General features: G+C 32.4%; 2 protein-coding genes across 2 annotated transcripts; one reads left to right on the top strand and one right to left on the bottom strand.

Moving 5' to 3' along the window:
* Window positions 1–1,267: 1,267 nt before the first annotated feature.
* Window positions 1,268–12,075, bottom strand: LOC140055773 (probable pyruvate dehydrogenase E1 component subunit alpha, mitochondrial). The gene is made up of 8 exons (XM_072101181.1): window positions 11,891–12,075; window positions 9,388–9,630; window positions 8,723–8,849; window positions 5,997–6,088; window positions 5,224–5,472; window positions 4,926–4,997; window positions 4,278–4,454; window positions 1,268–3,818 (listed from the first exon to the last, which is right to left on the bottom strand). The coding sequence occupies exons 1-8, from the start codon at window positions 11,933–11,935 to the stop codon at window positions 3,660–3,662; spliced, it is 1,164 nt and encodes a 387-aa protein (XP_071957282.1). The 5' UTR covers window positions 11,936–12,075; the 3' UTR covers window positions 1,268–3,659.
* A 101-nt stretch (window positions 12,076–12,176) lies between these two features.
* LOC140055774 (sorting nexin-12-like) lies at window positions 12,177–17,040 on the top strand. The gene is made up of 4 exons (XM_072101182.1): window positions 12,177–12,393; window positions 14,601–14,696; window positions 15,398–15,522; window positions 15,926–17,040. Exons 1-4 carry the CDS (start codon window positions 12,223–12,225, stop codon window positions 16,029–16,031), a joined length of 498 nt encoding a protein of 165 aa, XP_071957283.1. The 5' UTR covers window positions 12,177–12,222; the 3' UTR covers window positions 16,032–17,040.
* Window positions 17,041–19,436: the final 2,396 nt, after the last annotated feature.

Here is a 19,436-nt window from a genome sequence, read left to right on the forward strand (position 1 = left end):
TTGTGAGGTGTTAACATAGTCTCACTTGTGAGGTGTCAAGATTGTTTGTCAGTGTTAACATAGTCTCACTTGTGAGGTGTCAAGATTGTTTGTCAGTGTTAACATAGTCTCACTTGTGAGGTGTCAAGATTGTTTGTCAGTGTTAACATAGTCTCACTTGTGAGGTGTTAACATAGTCTCACTTGTGAGGTGTCAAGATTGTTTGTCAGTGTTAACATAGTCTCACTTGTGAGGTGTTAACACAGCCTCACTTGTGAGGTGTCAAGATTGTTTGTCAGTGTTAACATAGTCTCACTTGTGAGGTGTCAAGATTGTTTGTCAGTGTTAACATAGTCTCACTTGTGAGGTGTTAACATAGTCCACTTGTGAGGTGTCAAGATTGTTTGTCAGTGTTAACATAGTCTCACTTGTGAGGTGTTAACATAGTCTCACTTGTGAGGTGTCAAGATTGTTTGTCAGTGTTAACATAGTCTCACTTGTGAGGTGTTAACATAGTCTCACTTGTGAGGTGTCAAGATTGTTTGTCAGTGTTAACATAGTCTCACTTGTGAGGTGTCAAGATTGTTTGTCAGTGTTAACATAGTCTCACTTGTGAGGTGTTAACATAGTCTCACTTGTGAGGTGTCAAGATTGTTTGTCAGTGTTAACATAGTCTCACTTGTGAGGTGTAAAGATTGTTTGTCAGTGTTAACATAGTCTCACTTGTGAGGTGTCAAGATTGTTTGTCAGTGTTAACATAGTCTCACTTGTGAGGTGTCAAGATTGTTTGTCAGTGTTAACATAGTCTCACTTGTGAGGTGTTAACATAGTCTCACTTGTGAGGTGTCAAGATTGTTTGTCAGTGTTAACATAGTCTCACTTGTGAGGTGTAAAGATTGTTTGTCAGTGTTAACATAGTCTCACTTGTGAGGTGTTAACATAGTCTCACTTGTGAGGTGAATAACATAGTCTCACTTGTGAGGTGTCAAGATTGTTTCACTTATATTATATCAGCAAACAAATCCAGTTGAAAACATGAAAAGTGTCATTCATAAAGTGGCATTCAATTTTTTTTATTTCTAAAGCTCTGTCTACACTATTAATTTTTATGTGACAAACAAATGTGATGTGCCCAGATATGGACATGATGATGTCATATCACTACCATATTTGAATTTGGGCATATCACACTTTTTTGTTAAACTAGTTTGATAGTGTAGAAACTATGATTAATGTAAAAATAGTCTTATTACCTTTTGAATCAATACATAACCTTCAGTTATATACATATTTCATAGTTTTTTTTATGTGTGTGCTATTTCCATGGCAACATAATTGCATATTTTTTGTTTTCAATAATGATGAAAGGAAATCTAATTTATCGTGGCGTATCAAATCAAAAGGCCACGTATAATGAACTGAAAATATTGCTTTTAGTTGATGTCTATATCTTGCTAACAAATAAAATAATTTATGGCTAGGTATACACAGCCATTGTGTCACTCAATGTTAAAATTCATTAGATTTTACTATACAATCATTAATCATTAAATTCTAGATATAAATTACCTACAACTCTGAACAATATTTATTAAAAATTTCATACGCATGCAAGAGCGAGTAACTCTCGCCAATTACAGTATGGATAAACTGTTTAATAATTTATTGTGCTTAAACTAAATCTTTTTTGAGGCTTAAGGTGTGGAGTCATACAACCCTGTCACTTGATCAAGCAACATATCATGGCGCTCAGCTGAGGAATAACCTACACAATAATCTGAAAATTCAAATACTCTTAAAATCTTTAAAGACAATGTGTAATTTAATAACAAAAATGTGTCCTTGTGTCCTTGTGTTGTTGTTGGTCTAATTTACTAACTTTATTTATTTTTTTTAATCTTGATTTTAATTTATATTACAATACTTTGTGTTACAATATTATACTGCATCGTGGAAGAACACCTTTCTGGTGAAGGTTTCTTTCTGTTGCAAAAATAAAGATTTTATCATTATTATTATAACAGCTCCACTACTACTATTATCTGGGCATATTCCAATGATTGTTGAGACAAGTCCAAATGTGACCACTAAAACATTCGCCTCAAAACTGCCTTTTGAATTTTAAGTTTTTCTTTAAAAACATAGTACAGTATTTTTAATCCACAAAATGACCATATTAATAAATAAAATATTTTTCTTTACACTTTCCGTGACGTTACTGGTTGTATTTGTGGGGATTTGTGTAAATAGGAAATCAATAACTTTCCTGTACAAAATAGGTAATTCCCCTTTGAGTTTGGTAATAAAAAGATTTAGTACAATTATACTTACTACAAAGTAGTAGTTCATACTTTATAAAAGATATGAATCATTATGTAAATTGTATTCTGAAAACCAAACAAAAACTAGACGTACGGTAGGTCCTATTTGGGCTATACCAGATCAAGGGTGCCCAGAGTTGTACATCACCTTGTATTACAACTATACATTAACTAGTTTTGGGTCACCTTGTTTACGTTATTGATATGTGTGTGGTACTGGGTATGTTTAACTAGTGATCCTGCCCTCCTCCGTATAGCTAGTCATAAAGATTCAAAATGGAAACAAGTCTTGTGGCAATCCAACAACAAATAAATAAAAGTACAAAACTACACAAAATCTGAGTGTTGACTTTAAACATTGCAATCATTTTATTTATTCAAGTTATTCTTTATTGAACAACTCTCTGTGGAAAGAACTCATTTATCTGTGTACAGAAAATTGTATCTCACAATAATTGGCATGGAAAAATAAATAAATAAAAAGCATGTATAATAATTATTCAAAGATACACTAATATATTTTTAAGAATAGAATAGTTATTCACTTTGATAAAAACTATACATATTGGTCTGAAAATAAATTAACCAATTGTCTCAAAGACAACAGAATTTTGAATAAACTTTAACTATTTATTTTATCTTTTTATTTAAGTGATGACTGTAAAATGACCAATTTAAAGGCTGATTTTGTTAATCTTCATTTTTCATGTTTAAGTCAATAAGGAAACATGCAGTATACTGTAGTAGAAATTTCTAGCCTTAAAATTGTCAAGGTAATTATTTTGTTTTGTGTGAATAAGGTACGTATTTATAAATCTGAGTGGATACAAACATAATAGAAGAGTCAAACTAAGGACACATGTCAAAAAAGAAAAAAGCAGTACAATATTGATGCATCTTTACTAGCTGCCCGTTTCAGATTAGGGTACAAACTAGGGCTGTTTGCCATTGAGATTCTAAATGTCGGTGATTCTGCTTACTTTCTAATCTTGTAGATCATCCAGGGGTGTTGGGCTAAAAATCAGTGGGGTTAGATTCTGAGTGTATGGTACAGCTTACTCACAACAGTCAAATGCACCACTAGTCTGTCCAGTTTCAAGATCTGAAATCTGAAAACACTATTAAACTTGACTCCGCCTTGTTACTCATGGAATATTCTAACCATTCACCTCATAAACATTCCTTGTTTGTATACGTATGATAATAAGGATGTTTGTGTACTATTGATAAGTAATAAATTAATATTCTTTAAGAGCTGTGCAAAAATTTAATCATGCGAGTTCTAGTAGAAAACCAGTGTTAAAAATAAGAAATAATACTATTTATATACTATAATTTGTTTAAAAATCTGTTTTAAAATTAACGAGATTGATGGAAGGAAAATGCATCACAGCCTCGTACAGTGCTCGGTGATTTATAGCTAATATCGTGAAACGTCTCGGGTACATCAAGTTCTGGGTCAGTTTTTGCTTTCTTTACGGCATCATCCACTTCACCTCTGACCTCCAAATCAATTTTCTGAAATGAAAATAGAATGTATATAAAAACGTTTTATAAATAATTTAATTAATAATACAAATATTTAACTTTAGGTTTTTGAAATGAAAAAAAAAAACAAACTATAAAATAGATAAATACAGTAATCCAGATTAATGACAACAAGCATATAAAATAATCTTTAAATCGGTATTCTCTTGCTAGAAATGGGCCATATAATAAATAATGAAGGTGTGTGGCGCCAAGTGTTAGACGTTGGACTACCGATGGTGAGTTTGAATCCGACACTTATGTTTGCCTCTCTCCACCCAGGTGTACAAAGGGAAAGGTCAAATAACAACTACGCTGATTAATAGCTGAAATATGGGAATATGTTTCCATGTGCGTTTGATCCAAAAATTACCGGGGCAATAACACAAAGTACTTTTTGCATTAAGTGCTTAAGAACGACATTGTTGTAGTAAATAAAACATTCCTCACCTTCAGCTCTTCAGCTGTAACAAGGTCATTCGATGTAATTCGCTCCTTGAAATTTGTAATTGGATCCCTTTGTTGACGAATTTCCTGAATTTCATCCCTAGTACGATAACTTGTTCCCGGGTCACTCATACTATGACCATAGTAACGGTACGTTTCAACTTCCATAACTAATGGACCCTGTATTTAAAAATAATTATACAACGGTTTGTATTTGATTCCATAATTAGTAAGGAAATTATATCACCAAATAACTTGACTAAACAACCACTGAAAAGTATGAACAACTCTCCAATAAGAAAACTTTTATTTGAAGCACTTAAGTTGGTTGATCTAACAGACCAAAACCTGGCCTAGAAAACTACTAATTCAACTAGAAAGACTATTGGAAACAAAACAGGTCAGATAAAACTATGAAAGATATATTGTCAAGGTCCCCCTGAATTTCTTTTTTTAATATTCCATTTAATGTCACATAATATTGATTAACTTTTACCAAAAATTATTTACCTGAAAAAAACTGTAATTTAAAGCAAAAAAAATCATTTTTAATTGATTTTAATTGTTTGTCATGTTTTTCGGGAGAAAATACATTTTAAACAAATACATTCCAATACGTTGACACCATTCATTATAAATAAGTAATATTACCTTGCCTGCTCTACAATATTCAGTTGCCCATCTCATTGCTTCCCTGACTGCTAAAACATCCATGCCATCAACCTGCAACAGCAAAACCCAGTTTACAGATACAAAATGACCTCTTATGTGCAATTGTCTAGCCCATGTTTTTCATATCTCTACAAAAATGCTTTACTTTTATTCCCTCAACCCTAGGATGGGATGTTAAGCTGTATAGGTACATTATACAGTAATTAGTAGGAGAATCACTTAAAGTATGCAATAGTAGGTGGGAACATAGCTTGATGTACTGTGCAGCTAAACTCACCCAGAGACCAGGAACATAATCGCCTCTAGAATAATAGTCAGTAGAAGCAGAAGCCCTATCCACTGCAGTACCCATACCAAACTTGTTGTTTTCACAGACAAAGATACATGGCAAGTCCCACAGCTTGGATATATTGTATGCTTCAAAGATCTGGCCTTGATTTGCAGCCCCATCTCCATACAATGCTACACAGACATTTTTTGTGTTGTTGTACTTTTGAGCTAGGGCAACTCCTGCTCCAAGCGGTACCTATAAATGAATGAGTGAAAAACGATTGTAGGCCTACTCTGTGGCTGAAGTTGGCCTATATTAGGGGGTTGGATTAATATGTTCGTGCATGGGATAACACTTATTATACAGTAACACTCTCAATTTAAAGCAAAGCTTACATACAGTGCTTTTTAACCACTATTGTATCAAAGTTACTACCATATAATGGTCATCATCTATTTCAACCTTTTGATATACCAATGTCCCATTGTATTACCATATATGACATGATATGAGTACACTCCCAGGGGGCCGAGGTTTTAACAGTTGGTTAAAATAAGGGTGTATGATTACATATACAGTTATTCAGATTATAAATCACAAAATGAAAGGTTTGTATTTCTTCACTATGTTTGTAAATTTGAATAACAAGAATAACAAAAAAAATAAAAAATCTATGCTCTTAATAACCGGCATTGTTAGAACTTGCTTTTGTGATTTCATTGTGTAGTCGTATTTTTATGGTTTGACTTTAAAATAACATTACAGCTAGCATGACTCACCTGAGCTCCGACAATACCATTTCCTCCATAGAAATTTTTTGTGTACATATGCATAGAACCACCTTTCCCCCTTTGAATACCAGTTGATCGACCTACAAAACAAAAAATACAAGAAATGTATAATTATATTTTTTCTGATACAGTAAATTACATACTGTATTTATTTGAATAAATGCCCCGCCGCGTTATGAAACAATACAACACAATTTATATCAAGAAGTGATAAAATACAGTAAAAATTGTAATTGGCAATAACATTTTGTGTATATATGCGAGGAGGAGGAAATAAACGCAGTGAGGAGTTTATTTGATTTAATTTTTATTTAAATATTGTACTGTACCATTGATATTATTTATTATAAATGATATAAACTATAGTTGATTCCTTCCACTCTACGCTTTTTTGTAATTATATATTTATACTATGGCAAAATAAACCCTGCTAGATGGGGTTTTCCCTTTCCCTTTTGAAAGCAATGCCAAAAAAAGTACACACCTGATGCTCAAACATCACATTCATTTAGACTAGACAAAAAGTAGTGAGCCCTCTAGCGGTCATTTGTGATTTCTGAGATTCATCGAAGCGCGACAACATCACCTGGAAATGTTGTGAATTTAAAATTTTAATAGGGTTAAACTCTTTTAACCAATTGAAAGCCTTAATTTATAGTTCCTTATGAATAATTCATGAGAATAATTAAAGCAAGGGTTGAAGAAGCATGTGACTTGGCTTTTGTATTGGATAGCAGTTATGATCGTGTCAGGTAATCATTGAATTTGCTCTTCTTTTTGTTAGATTTTACGGTTTTTATCAATAATAATATTGTACATTTTTACGAGACCATAAAAAAATTCCTCAATTTTTGAGTAAAGGAGTGACTAAATAAAAAGTTACTATGTAATGTAAATATTCGTTTGACAAAAAATGGGCATGTTGATATTTTCAGGTATTTTTTAAATGGCGATTGAAATAGGTAAACAAATCACATGTATAACGGTGGTTTGTGCGAAGCTGGGCCTAGCCTTGATGGTCCAACGCGTACTGCGTGTTAATCAATGCGTATAGATATACACGTAGTCGTTTAGGCCAATTTTTAACATGTTTATTTATTAATATTAGGCCCCATTCTCATTTATTTTAATTAATGTACTGAATGTACCACACTTTACAACTCTATATAAATTAGATTTTGTACTTGTATTAAATTCAAACGTTTTATGGGATTTAAAACCTTAAGCTAGGCCTATTAGTAGGCCTAGGACCATAGGCTAGGTTTTTCAGCCTAATTTATCATGCAGTATACCTCTAGCCCATCTTTAAAATACATATTTAAATTAACATACTTTTTATATTTCTATATTTTTTATAGGATCTGACTCCAGAAAACATTTGCATCACTTGAAAGCGGCTATTTATGGACAGCATGTTGACATTCAAAAAAATTTGACCAGCTCTTATTAATTAAATGTCTTTTAAATTAAAGGTTTTCATTATAAAGAAATGTACGGTAAAAGAAATTTAAATGATTCTCATAATTGAGGTTTCTCATAGATTTAATATTGAAGGTAAATAAATAAAGCTGTTTCTTATTCTTGCCTTTAGAAATAAACATGTTGTTAGTACTATATTATTATTAGGCCTAGGCCATTATACAAATTAAAACTAAAAAAATACAGTAATCATATTTAAGGCCTACACAGCAGTACCTTATTTGATTTGATTTTTTTCAAATATTTAATTTATGAAATAAATGAGTTTGACTTTTCAATTAGTTGCCATTTTATTAGTTTCTGTGTGTTTTTATTTATATTCTTAAAATAATTGTATACAACAACTTTAAAGTATTGCGAAGAAGTGATCAAATTATAGTCTTTGTATGTTATGGTCGCTTAAAATTATGCAGTTAAAGTATTTGATTTTAGGGTAACAGAAACGGTTAGGCAAGAAAAGAAATAAATTTGGGAATTTTGTTATGCGGTAAAAACAATTAAACATAATTTACCCCTAATGCATGTAAATGTAGAAAACATTGCTTATGTTAGCGCGACCGAAACTCGCTACTGGGAATAGAGCCTGCAAAAGCGACGCGTACACACCTACTCGGGCACCGGCGGAGCGCGATCGATAGTAAATATACCCGACTTCAAATGATCATAAAATTCGTTTAAAAAATATCAACATTTTGATTTTTTGAGGATTAAAAGTAAAGATATTGAAATTTAACATAATATTTACAAATATGTATTTAAAAATTTGTAAACAATTTTAGCGTGATATTAAAACAAACGTTTTAGAGTTCCACGATTTCGCACGCAGGATTTGTTTGTTTTCATTGTTAATGGGCGAATTTTACCTACAGTAAACTAGAATCGTTATAAATCTTTTAAATTTGTATTATAAGTAATTTCTTTAGTATTCTTAGTAACATCGAATGTCTCTAATTAACTAGCAGTTATTTATACTAACTATTGTTCAATAATAAGCGTGTATGAAGTGAAAATCTATAGTAATAATGTTCTTAGTCAGTTCGTCTTGCTCGCGTGAAGTCTTCGGGTTTCTCAATAAAATTCTCCGGTTAGATAGGCTCGCGCTAACGTTTAAATCAAAAGCGCTCTCAAAACACTTTTTGTCCAAAATTCGCAATATGACGTGAGTGTGATATCTCACTGTAAAGTGAAATGTCTTAACAAGCGCTTGAAACATAAAGTTGGAAATACTAAATTACCTGTAAGCTCTGCAAGAATTTGATGAACACTAACGCCCATCAAGTAGGTCCAACCGTGACAACGATATGCTGTAATGATGTGATCATCATCTGTCATGGATGCTTTCATTCCAACAGCACAAGCCTCCTGTTACAAACAATATATTAACAACATTTTTGAGAGAGAAATCAACACTACGAACACTGATTCAATTCAATTCAATTCAAAATTCTTTAATCATCCCACACGGGGCAATTCAAATAAAAAGGTCTGGATTAAAATGATCTTACAAAATATACAAAAAATCACAATACACAGAACAAAATAGAAAAAAAGTCAAGTCAAGGTTCAAGATGGTATTTTTATTTAATTTTAATGATATTATCATTATGTTTTAAACTTATAAAATCGCAGAACAAAATTTTGAAGATGGAAATATCAATGCACACAAGCTGATAATACTGTATGAATGAAACAATGAATGAAACAGGCTTATATCCCACTCTCCACTATCTATCAAATCCAAAGTTCACTTTACTTACTTTATTTTTTTAAATGTCTCATATCAAACATGAATTTTTTGTTACTGATTGATGGATACTAATTGGAGTGACTTTTATTTAGTCACAGTGTTTGAAAAGTTTTAAACTTTACTCAATATTTTTGACTTAAAATACTACTGTACCTGTCCTGAATAAAGATGTAAAAATCCACGAATTTCCTTAGACTTGTACAGATTACTTGCGGCCGTTTCCATTCGACGAATAACTTGCATTTTACGATAGATATCTAAAGCATCATCTCGGTTCAGGGTGACTTCGGAGGATGGTCCCGACTCAAGTTTATGGAGTTTGCAATCTTGGGTGGTAAATTTGGCTTCTTGAGCGCCATTGGTGTATGAACGACACATAGCTAATGTTGCTCTATGCTATAACAAATAAAAACCTTGCCTGTTAATTTAATTAGGAATTTTGTATTAATAAATACATATTAATAATAAATCAATTGGTTTCATTGTTTCTTTCTTTTATAAGTGTTTATTCAAATAACAGACTAAACATCAGGTAATTTAAGCCAGCATATACAGTAGGTCAAATTGTTGCAATATGCATAAATCATTTTTCAAAATTAAGATATTTTAAAATGTTTAAAAAATTGATGGTTATCCACTACAGACTCTAAATTTAAGGAAGTTATTTCAATTATGGATATTGTCTTCTCAGATAAGGACTTATAACCGTAAGTCCAGTGTACACAAAATGCTTGTGTGTACATTTTTAAAGAACCTAGTACATCTTTTGAGATTAGGGGTTTTTAACCCCCGGTGTATTGGCTTACATTGAGATATGAATGAGTGCTAGAATTGGCAGCACTGACATGATTCATAGGGGAGAAGCATGTAGTTGAAAAGTGTAACATCAAATATTGGAATGGCCGATGCCTATCTATGTTAACAACAGTGAAAGTAGATTTTCAATATGTTCAGTATTTCAGCCAATTCACGGCAATGGGTGTTGTCATTGGTGTTTTTGTGGTGCTTTGTTTGGTTGTTCTGAATAGGCCTCTAGAGAGGTGTGCAAACTTGTCTCCTATCCCGAATTTTAATATAAATAAAATTTAATATTTTTTAATAATAATATTCTGAAAAATGAACGAATTGATTGATGAAATTAATACATTTTGTTAAATAAATTGCATTTGCATTTTTTTATAGAATTTAATTGTTTTATCTAGGCCTATATGAATACAGGTCAACATACATGCCAACTCGTACCCACCAACTTGTAACCAAATTTTGTACAGTACAGTAGCTGTTATAGAGGAAAAATTTGGCAAAAATGTTTAATTTAATAATAATAAAAACAAACGTGGTATGATCATTTCAATGAATTATTTAATAATAGAAAAAAAAAAATGGAAAACAATCATACTGTACATCATTGTTGCATTGTCTATTTGACAACTATAAAGGTTTTTTTCGTATAAAAGGGAAATCCCTGGTCAGCAAAAACATGTAGCACAAAAAGTACGAGTAATTCGACCCCATAGCCCTCCTGCAGAATTAATGCTTAAAACATGGAGTTGTTAATTCAAACAATCTTATATACCAATAAAATGTACATAACGTTTTTCATGTTTATTGAATTTATAGAAATATTAATTACTTGATCGAATATATGTATAATCAGGGAAGATAATTAGGTGATAAAAATTGATAAGTATAAAAATGATGTTGTTGTTGTTGGTACTTTACCTGGGCTTAATTGAATTGTAATTATACTAGCTGTAAATATTGTAATAGTAACCCCCTTTCTAATAGTAACCCACCTTATAAGTCAATCTCAATAATAACCCACTACTCGTAATAGTAAGTAACCCAACTATTGACAAAATGACACTAAATTCAACATTTTTGTTGCTTACCGTGAGGAGGTGAGGTGAGTCCCGTGTTCTCTGAACGTAGGGGAATGAGCTGTTAGGAGCTCATTGTACTAAGCCTCGGCATTATGTGGTAGGGTGGCCAGTTCCTTTCCACGCCGCCTTTTTTCTCCCTAGTATTTTCAACCAGGTACTCATTTTACAGCTGAGTGAACTGGGAGTTGTCGGGCATTGAACCCGGGTCTATCTGTACGACAGTCAAGTGTCCTAACCACTCGGCTATCCAACTCCTGTTGAGCACAAATTTACAATTCGAATACAAAAAGTACTCAATGAATCTTTACGTTGACAACAAAAGTTCCCAATCGAATACGACAATTATCTCCATATTATCAAAATACGGCTGCATCATCATTTTGTCAATAGTTTTTGTGACTCTAATAGTAACCCCCATGGATGGGGTTACTGTTACAAAACAAGATTTACGTTATTTATGATGAAGCCAATTATTTGTGAACGGGGTATGGATGGCCATGATTGGTTGGTTTGGGTACGGGTTGACCATGACTGTTCCACTGAGTTCTTGTATTTTTATTAGTAGTTGGCCTAAATAGGCCTACGTCTACAGTACCTAGGCCTGGGCTAGCCTACCTAGCTAGTCTAGCCTAGGGTTAAGCTCTAGGCTAGGCCTACTAAGCCTAGGCTAGGCCTAGCCTAGGCCTAGTGAAGCATTTTCTTAAACAAAAAGTGTTTGTTGATATGTTGGACAAGCAATTCCAATCGATATTTCCGAAAAACATTTTACTTACAAAAAATTTGGACTTTGTCCCAAATTTCTTTATGAAAACAGACATCCTGAATGTACGAAGAGGATGATTTTTCGGGAAAAATTCTCTTTCGTCTTGACAACACAGCCACAACCAGCAACGGAATTGGAAGCGCCTGAGCTAGCTAGAGAGGAGTAGATGGCCTGGATGATGGATCTGGTGGATGATAATTGATATCGAGCCAGAAAAATTGTTAGAGCGCCACCTACAGTCTCCAAAAAAATCGCCAAATTTCATATAATTTTTTTCGTCGGCCGCTGCGCGGACCACCGCGCCACCACCGGAAAAATACGGAATTGAAAAAAGTTAACAAAATGGCCGACGACGAAACAAGAGAAACTGGTACAAAGCGACTAAATGTCAAAAAACAAACATTAGACGATGCTTATGCAGCACCAGCGAATTTTCTAGAGATAGATATTGTCAATCCAGAAACGCATGGATTCGCAAAAAACCGATATACTGATTATGAAGTTCGAATGAGGGTAGGTATTTTGGAGAACCGGTTCGTATTCGCGGTGTAGCACACAGTCCATCCAGGCGAAGCATGTTCAAACACACACACAAGCAGGTCTTGTGATGATCGAAACGCCCAGAAATAGGGCCTACAGAGAGACTGCTAGCCTACCCAGTATAATTTATAGACGTGTTCTTCAGGTTGTTGTTGCAACCTAGAAATTGCACGTGTTTGTGTATAGCGGGTATATTCTACGGCGTAATATACCCTACCTATCTTAAGTGGTTTAACATTTATTTTTAGTTTCACTTTTTATGCAATACAATCAATTCAAACACATCCATTCACATGTTTTGACCACAAATGAGAATTGAAACTAACTAAGGATGAGTGGGTTGGAAAATGGACACACATTACTGTCCCATTACTGTCTGATTGAGTTGGTTTTGGAATAGGGGCGGGGCAGGTTAATAATACAGTACGCTAGGCTAGGCCTACATTACAGTTCTACACATCCCTAAAAAAATGAAGGAACCTTTTTTTATTAAGTGTGTAACTCAAAACTAATGAATGGTTACCCCTATCTGTATTTTATTTCTGTTTTTAGCCACCTTTATATTAATGTCGTGACTTTTTATTTAACCACCTGTGAGTGAATTGTGTTTTGGGTAACGTTGATTAATTAAACATTTTTTTTTAATTGAGTACATTTTAGCAGATAAATAAAGATGTATATGCCTAGGCCCTATCTAGATTGTATATTTCCAAGTACATAGTTATTTACCAATTATTAATAATTTGCACAGTAATAAAAGATAAAAAATCAAATACATTTTAGCTAAAAATGTAAAAAAATATATATAAAAGGTGGTCCAGATGATTTTCTCATTAACCACACCCTCTTTGAGTTATACACTGTTTTTTTAACCAAGTTCTTTATATTTTGAGTCTATCTTCTCCTAAAGATAGACATAATGGAGGTGACATGATTAGTACAGCATTCTTCTTTGACATTTCTTTATCAACAATCCTTTACTTTATGATACATTGTTATAATCCATAAAAATATACTGTATTTATTTTAATAAACGTCCTGGGTGTTTATTTTTTTTGGCCCCGGCGCCCCCTTTTCTAATATATATATATATATATATATATTATGCACCCATTTACATACGATTTTAGCAACGATTTTACCGGAAAAGGGGGTACAAATCAACATTAAAAATCGTTAAAAAACAGAGTTCAACTTTAATGTTACGATCGGTAAAACTGACTGACCAATCAAATAGTTCATAAATGACGTCATCATTGTTTGTGACAATTTTTATTTTTTACAACGCGACAATGTTTTTTGTACTCTTTTAAAGTCTGATATTTCAAAATAAAAAGTGTAAGTAAAACTAAATTTTAATATAAAAACAATTTAATTTAATGTTGTCTTTAGTGTAAAGACTAAATTAAGATATCAGCGAAAACATGTTCTAGGCCGGCTGGGTTGAAGCATCAAAACCCGTAACTTTTTCAATTTTCACACGGGGGCCCAGCTGCACGTGACCGGCCTTGGCTTTGCAAAACTTCACGTCCATGTGTCCCAGCAACGTCGAAAAAACCAAGAAACCAACGATCACGTAAACAATAAGTAAAAATTCGCTACGGAAAAACAGGCTTTAGGCGCAAAAAAAAACCAGTTTCGTATATTAAATATAGTCTATAAAACCCACTATATTCAGATAATTATATGACAAGAATCGACTGGCCTAAACGCCTCAGATGCTATCTCCGGGCATCTAGAAAAAAAATTTTCCCGGACCCCCCCCCTAGACGGTTATTTTTATCATACCGGCCCCCTCTTTATCAAAATCCTAGATCCGCCCCTGAATATAGAATAATACTGTACCTACTGTACATATAAAATACAGTAAAGATTCAAAATGCTTAGGTAATAGTAGATCATGGAAGTAAATGTGTTATACTGTACTGTAATATAATATTGTGTATGTGTATGCATGTGGCAGGGCGTTTATTTGAGGTACAAAATACAGGCCTTGGGGCGTTTATTCCAGTTGATGTTCTATGGGGACATTTATTCAAAGTGTGGCATATCAATTTGTAAAACCTATGAGAGGAGGCAGCATATACAAGTAATAGTCTTTGCCTTTTTATTTCACTTTAAGTGTAACTCTGCATGGGGTTCAAATGATATATCTTTTGCTTATTTTTCTTTTTTTATAGTCCAATTTACCAATCTTTAAGTTGAAAGAATCTTCTGTAAGGCGAAGATATAGTGATTTTGAATGGCTACGAAACGAACTTGAACGAGATAGCAAAGTAAGAATTTCATTAAATGATTAAATTGTAAATTTAATTTATTATTGTTAAAAGCCAATAGTATTGTACGTCTAGGAAATGTCTATAAATTGTGTAGTATCCTAGGCAAATTACTAAATACAGTGTGACATACTGTATGATATTGTTTTTACACTATTTTCCCTACCTTATTAAGAATTGTTTTTTATTTTATATTTTCACCTTTTTTGATGTCATTTTATATGTATAGATATTTTATATTTGCTCAATGAAGATTTTTATAATTACATTTTTTTACCTTTTTGATGTAGTTTTTATATTTTAATTTGATAAATATTATAATTTTACTGTAAAAAAAATACAGCAATTTAGTTTTTGGCTGCAAATGTATTTTATAATCAAATAAATTTACCGAGTAATTATTTCCTATGAATAATACAGTCGTCCTCGTACGTCTAGGCAATGTTTTATAAATAATAAATTGTCTAATATCATAGGAAAATTGCTAAATACAGTGTAACATATGATATTGTTTTTACACCACCTTTCCTAATAATGATGGTCACATACACTTTTCAGATACTGTATTTGACAAAATCTATCTACCACACCAAAATCATGTTTTTATTTTTGCATGATTACTACTGTGTATTCTCCCACAACTGTTTGTAACTGCTCATATACTTTATACTTCTTTGATAATTTTACCTTTTATTTTGTAGATTGTTGTTCCACCTTTACCAGGGAAAGCATGGAGAAAACAAATGCCGTTCCGATCAGATGATGGTATATTTGAAGATGACTTCATTGAGGAGAGGCGGCAAGGATTAGAAGCATTTATAAACCGGTAAAAAACACTTGATTTTTAACCTTTGTTGCTGGTGCCTAACCCTAATCTTTTCCCAATACATGATCTAGACTGGGTAGGTGCTGCTCTTTTTTGGCTGATGTGGGTCCATAGAAGGCCTAATTTAAGTTTCTTCAGTTATATAATACAGAGATTTTGATTTCAGACGACCAAACTAAGTCATGTTAGTTTATTTTGCGCATACAGGAATATTGCAATGCGTTTCCTCGCTTCACACAATTTAATTGTTTCTAGGTCGATACATTGGTTGACCTGACCTAGATAGGTCATCAGTTGTCACAAATCAAAATCTCCCTATAATATATAATGTGAATGGCTTTTTGCAAATGTGTCTGTTCAAATGTGCTAATTGTATCTAAAGTTCATGCTTTCTTTTTTACAGAGTGTCTGGACATCCCTTAGCTCAAACTGAACGCTGCCTACACATGTTTCTCCAAGATCCCGTTATAAACAAAGATTACACTCCAGGAAAAGTCACTAATACGTGAAATAAACACTGCAGGTTTCCAAACTAAACAACCAATCACCTATTTGTACAGATAGAAATTATACCTAATGTTAACCATTCATTATCAATATTCATTACTATTATGTAGGCTATTCTTAAATGTCCTTTTAATCAGTTTTATTCCAATTAAGCATATATTTTTATTATAATATTGTTATTAAGCAAAATGTATTAGCTATATTGTAGAATTTAGATTTATGTTTATTGGGTTCATAGATTAATGAATGCACTTTGTTTTTGACTTAATGTTTTCTTTAATTTAGATCCAAGATGATTGATTATAATACTGTACAATATTTATGTCATTAATGTTTTTAACCGTGTGATATCCCTTTAAATGTTTCATTTTCCTTCTATCATGTATAAATAAAACAATTCCTTACAAATGTACACTGGTAATAATTAAACAGATAAAATACATACTGGAATTGCTCTCGATTATAATCTATATTAGATATAACCAACCAACTTTGGTAACACAAAGTGCATGTATCATATAGGATGTTGTCTAAATGAATTCATTGTAACATATTGCTATTTTTTATAATTCTTACTGTCTACTCTATAATGAAGATATCGTTAATTTCCATGTACAGCATTTTAATACATCTACAGTAACTGCTCTCTCGATGGCATTATCATTAATTGGCAAGTAAATGGCGCTACCAGTATAATTGCGAGATTTATTTTATAATCATTTACCTGCTTGAATAACCTAGCATGATGTATTTATAGGTTTGAAAGTACCATTTTTTCTTCCAATATTCTGTGGCCTACTACCCAGTACTTTATTTTCTGCTCTCTGAGAATATTTCTTTACCAAATGATTTAAATGCACCAAAACTGAAATTATTTTTTATTTTTCCCTTATTACTGAAAATGAATTTTGCGATAATTATCCATGATGTGATTTTGTGTTAATGATTTAGGTTAGTAATAGTAAGGAAATTATGTGTAGAAAAATATATTAAAGCCACCATAGAATAGTTTTCACATTTTTGTCTTTTTAGTGTGTCTGCAAAGTGCAACTACCTGCCATTATATTATAACATGTTTTGTAACTTGTGAGAAAACTGTTGAAACCTAGTTTTGATCCTTTTCATATAGTACTGTAATTCACTGATATGTGAGCATCAGCCCATAGCATTCCATTAAGAATGCCAAACATGTTTAGAACCAAGATCATTAAAATGTTTAATATCAAATGTTTACATGTAATGTTTACATGTACTTTCATTTGGATTGGCAGGTGAAATATTATATTTGCCTAATATAAATGTAATAGTAACCAAATAATGTAATATTTAATACAGTACTTTAGTAGCAAATTTGAACAAGACTATAAAGAACTATACAAAATATGTTGTTTAAATGTGTGTTCCCACTTGGACGCAAAACTAACGACGTAAGGCACAACACAAGTGAGTTAACCAATCATAAGCAACAGTTTGGATGATCCATCGTTTACATCCTTGCAATTGCTTCCAAGTGAGAACCAATCATAAGCAACAGTTTGGATGATCCATCGTTTACATCCTTGCAATTGCTTCCAAGTGAGAACCAAGCTTCAAGGTTTAATATTTGAGGAAGTAACCCTACATAAAATTATTGAGAAAGTTGCTTGTTAGAAGCAACTAATACCCCAAGCATGCTTTACAATAAAATCTGAAATAAGTTATTGATTGACAGCATGTTTAAGGATCTTGACTATGCTAAGTAAAGCAAATGTAAAAAAACAATGGTTTAACTGTACCATTAACTAATTAAATGAAGATCCTCTGTAAGTTTTCATCTAAAGCACTACCTACACTATCAAACTTTACTGTATGTATGTGACAAAAAATGTGATGGGACCATATAATAGACATGATGACATCATATCACTACCATATTTGGGCACATCACATTTTTTGTCAAACTACTGTAGTTTAGTTTAGACAGAGCTTTACACAGTTTAATTACACACTTAGGCTATGTTCAGACTGATGCCAATATTATATGTAGGTGTGAACCTGCCACTGGTTTATGTTATTCTGGCTACTCCATGTGATCTGGATCTATGTAAGCTAAGAGGAAGATGAGTTTGTGTCAATTTTTTACCGCTAGTGGTTACTTGCTCACTCACTCTAAAATCGATGCCTGACCTTCCTTATGTTTAAATCGGTGTATTAAGTTATTCTATCTCTACATTAATGCCATCAGTGTGAACGTAACATAGCACCAAAATAATGTTTGTATCAAAAGATGATTTAATTTAATTGTCATTTTCAAAAAATACATTGATGTGTAATAACATTTACTGAATAAAAATGATATGAATCAAATAAAGTTTTTTGTGTTTAAATTAGGCCGTGAGTGGGAATAAATATTTGGTAAATGTAAAGATTGCAAGAATGTAGTGTAAACTACCAATAAATCAGATTTGTTGCCTGAACATATTGTTGGCCATACTCCATAGTATTACTGTATAACATGTATTTTCATGGGAAAGAAACAGGGTGTACTAAAGGACTGTATGTAGAGAAAGTGTGTGTTGAGCGAAAGAGCGTATTATTAGTTTATAAGTTTGATTGTTCGGCAGAAATATGAAAGTTCTAACTTTATATACCTACAGTATAACTGAGGTGCAGTACTACTGAAGCTAATTACTGTATATTTATTTATAAAATAGGATATAATTACACTCTTTAACAAAACTGGCGTATGTTTAATAAATTGTTAATTTATAATGATATGATGTATAATCAGTAGGTAACACTGATGTTTCTTCTTATAGGTACTACAATCATGGATTAAAGAATATATTCTTTAATCCATGCTACAATACAGAAGAAAAACCCTTAAAACTTTTACCCAAGTCTAATAATACTATCTACTAAAAGGAAAGACAACCAAACATTTTGTTATAATGTATTTTGATAAAATTGCCTGAGTTTTCTACATAACATGTCCTTTATATATTTATGCCCCATATGCTATGTAGTGAAAAACATAGAAAAAGAAGTTATGTGGACATAATTTTGTGTGTGTGAAATCTGTAACATATTTTACTGTAAATGTATTATTAAGCATCAAAAGAAATTAAAACAAATATATATATACTAGCAATTATACCCGCCCCAGGGCGGGTGTCAAAATTAGTTTACAGTCTTCTCAGTACATAACACCCGACGCCAGTATCTGTCTGTACTCACCAACCTCCACCCCTCTTCAATAATACCCCAGACTCTTTCTTAAAAACAAATTCTTCCCAGTGATGGACAAATTCAATTCAACCTAAGCTTCGAATTGAGAGGAGTATGCATAGCTACGATGGGTCTAATAATGGTTGAAGTACGTTGTAAATTGTGTAAATGAATAGGTGTCATATTGGCTGATAATTAAA

This window comes from Antedon mediterranea, chromosome 7 (assembly GCF_964355755.1).
Source record: "Antedon mediterranea chromosome 7, ecAntMedi1.1, whole genome shotgun sequence".
Taxonomy (NCBI): Eukaryota; Metazoa; Echinodermata; class Crinoidea; order Comatulida; family Antedonidae; genus Antedon; species Antedon mediterranea.

Coding starts and splice junctions, on each gene's coding strand:
- LOC140055774 (XM_072101182.1), top strand. CDS start 12,223: ATGGCCGACGACGAAACAAGAGAAACTGGTACAAAGCGACTAAATGTC. Junction 12,394..14,600: donor ATTATGAAGTTCGAATGAGG/GTAGGTATTTTG, acceptor CTTTTTTTATAG/TCCAATTTACCAATCTTTAA. Junction 15,523..15,925: donor TTAGAAGCATTTATAAACCG/GTAAAAAACACT, acceptor TCTTTTTTACAG/AGTGTCTGGACATCCCTTAG.
- LOC140055773 (XM_072101181.1), bottom strand. CDS start 11,935: ATGTCTGTTTTCATAAAGAAATTTGGGACAAAGTCCAAATTTTTT. Junction 9,631..11,890: donor GGACAAAGTCCAAATTTTTT/GTAAGTAAAATG, acceptor TATTTGTTATAG/CATAGAGCAACATTAGCTAT. Junction 3,819..4,277: donor TTACAGCTGAAGAGCTGAAG/GTGAGGAATGTT, acceptor TTTTCATTTCAG/AAAATTGATTTGGAGGTCAG.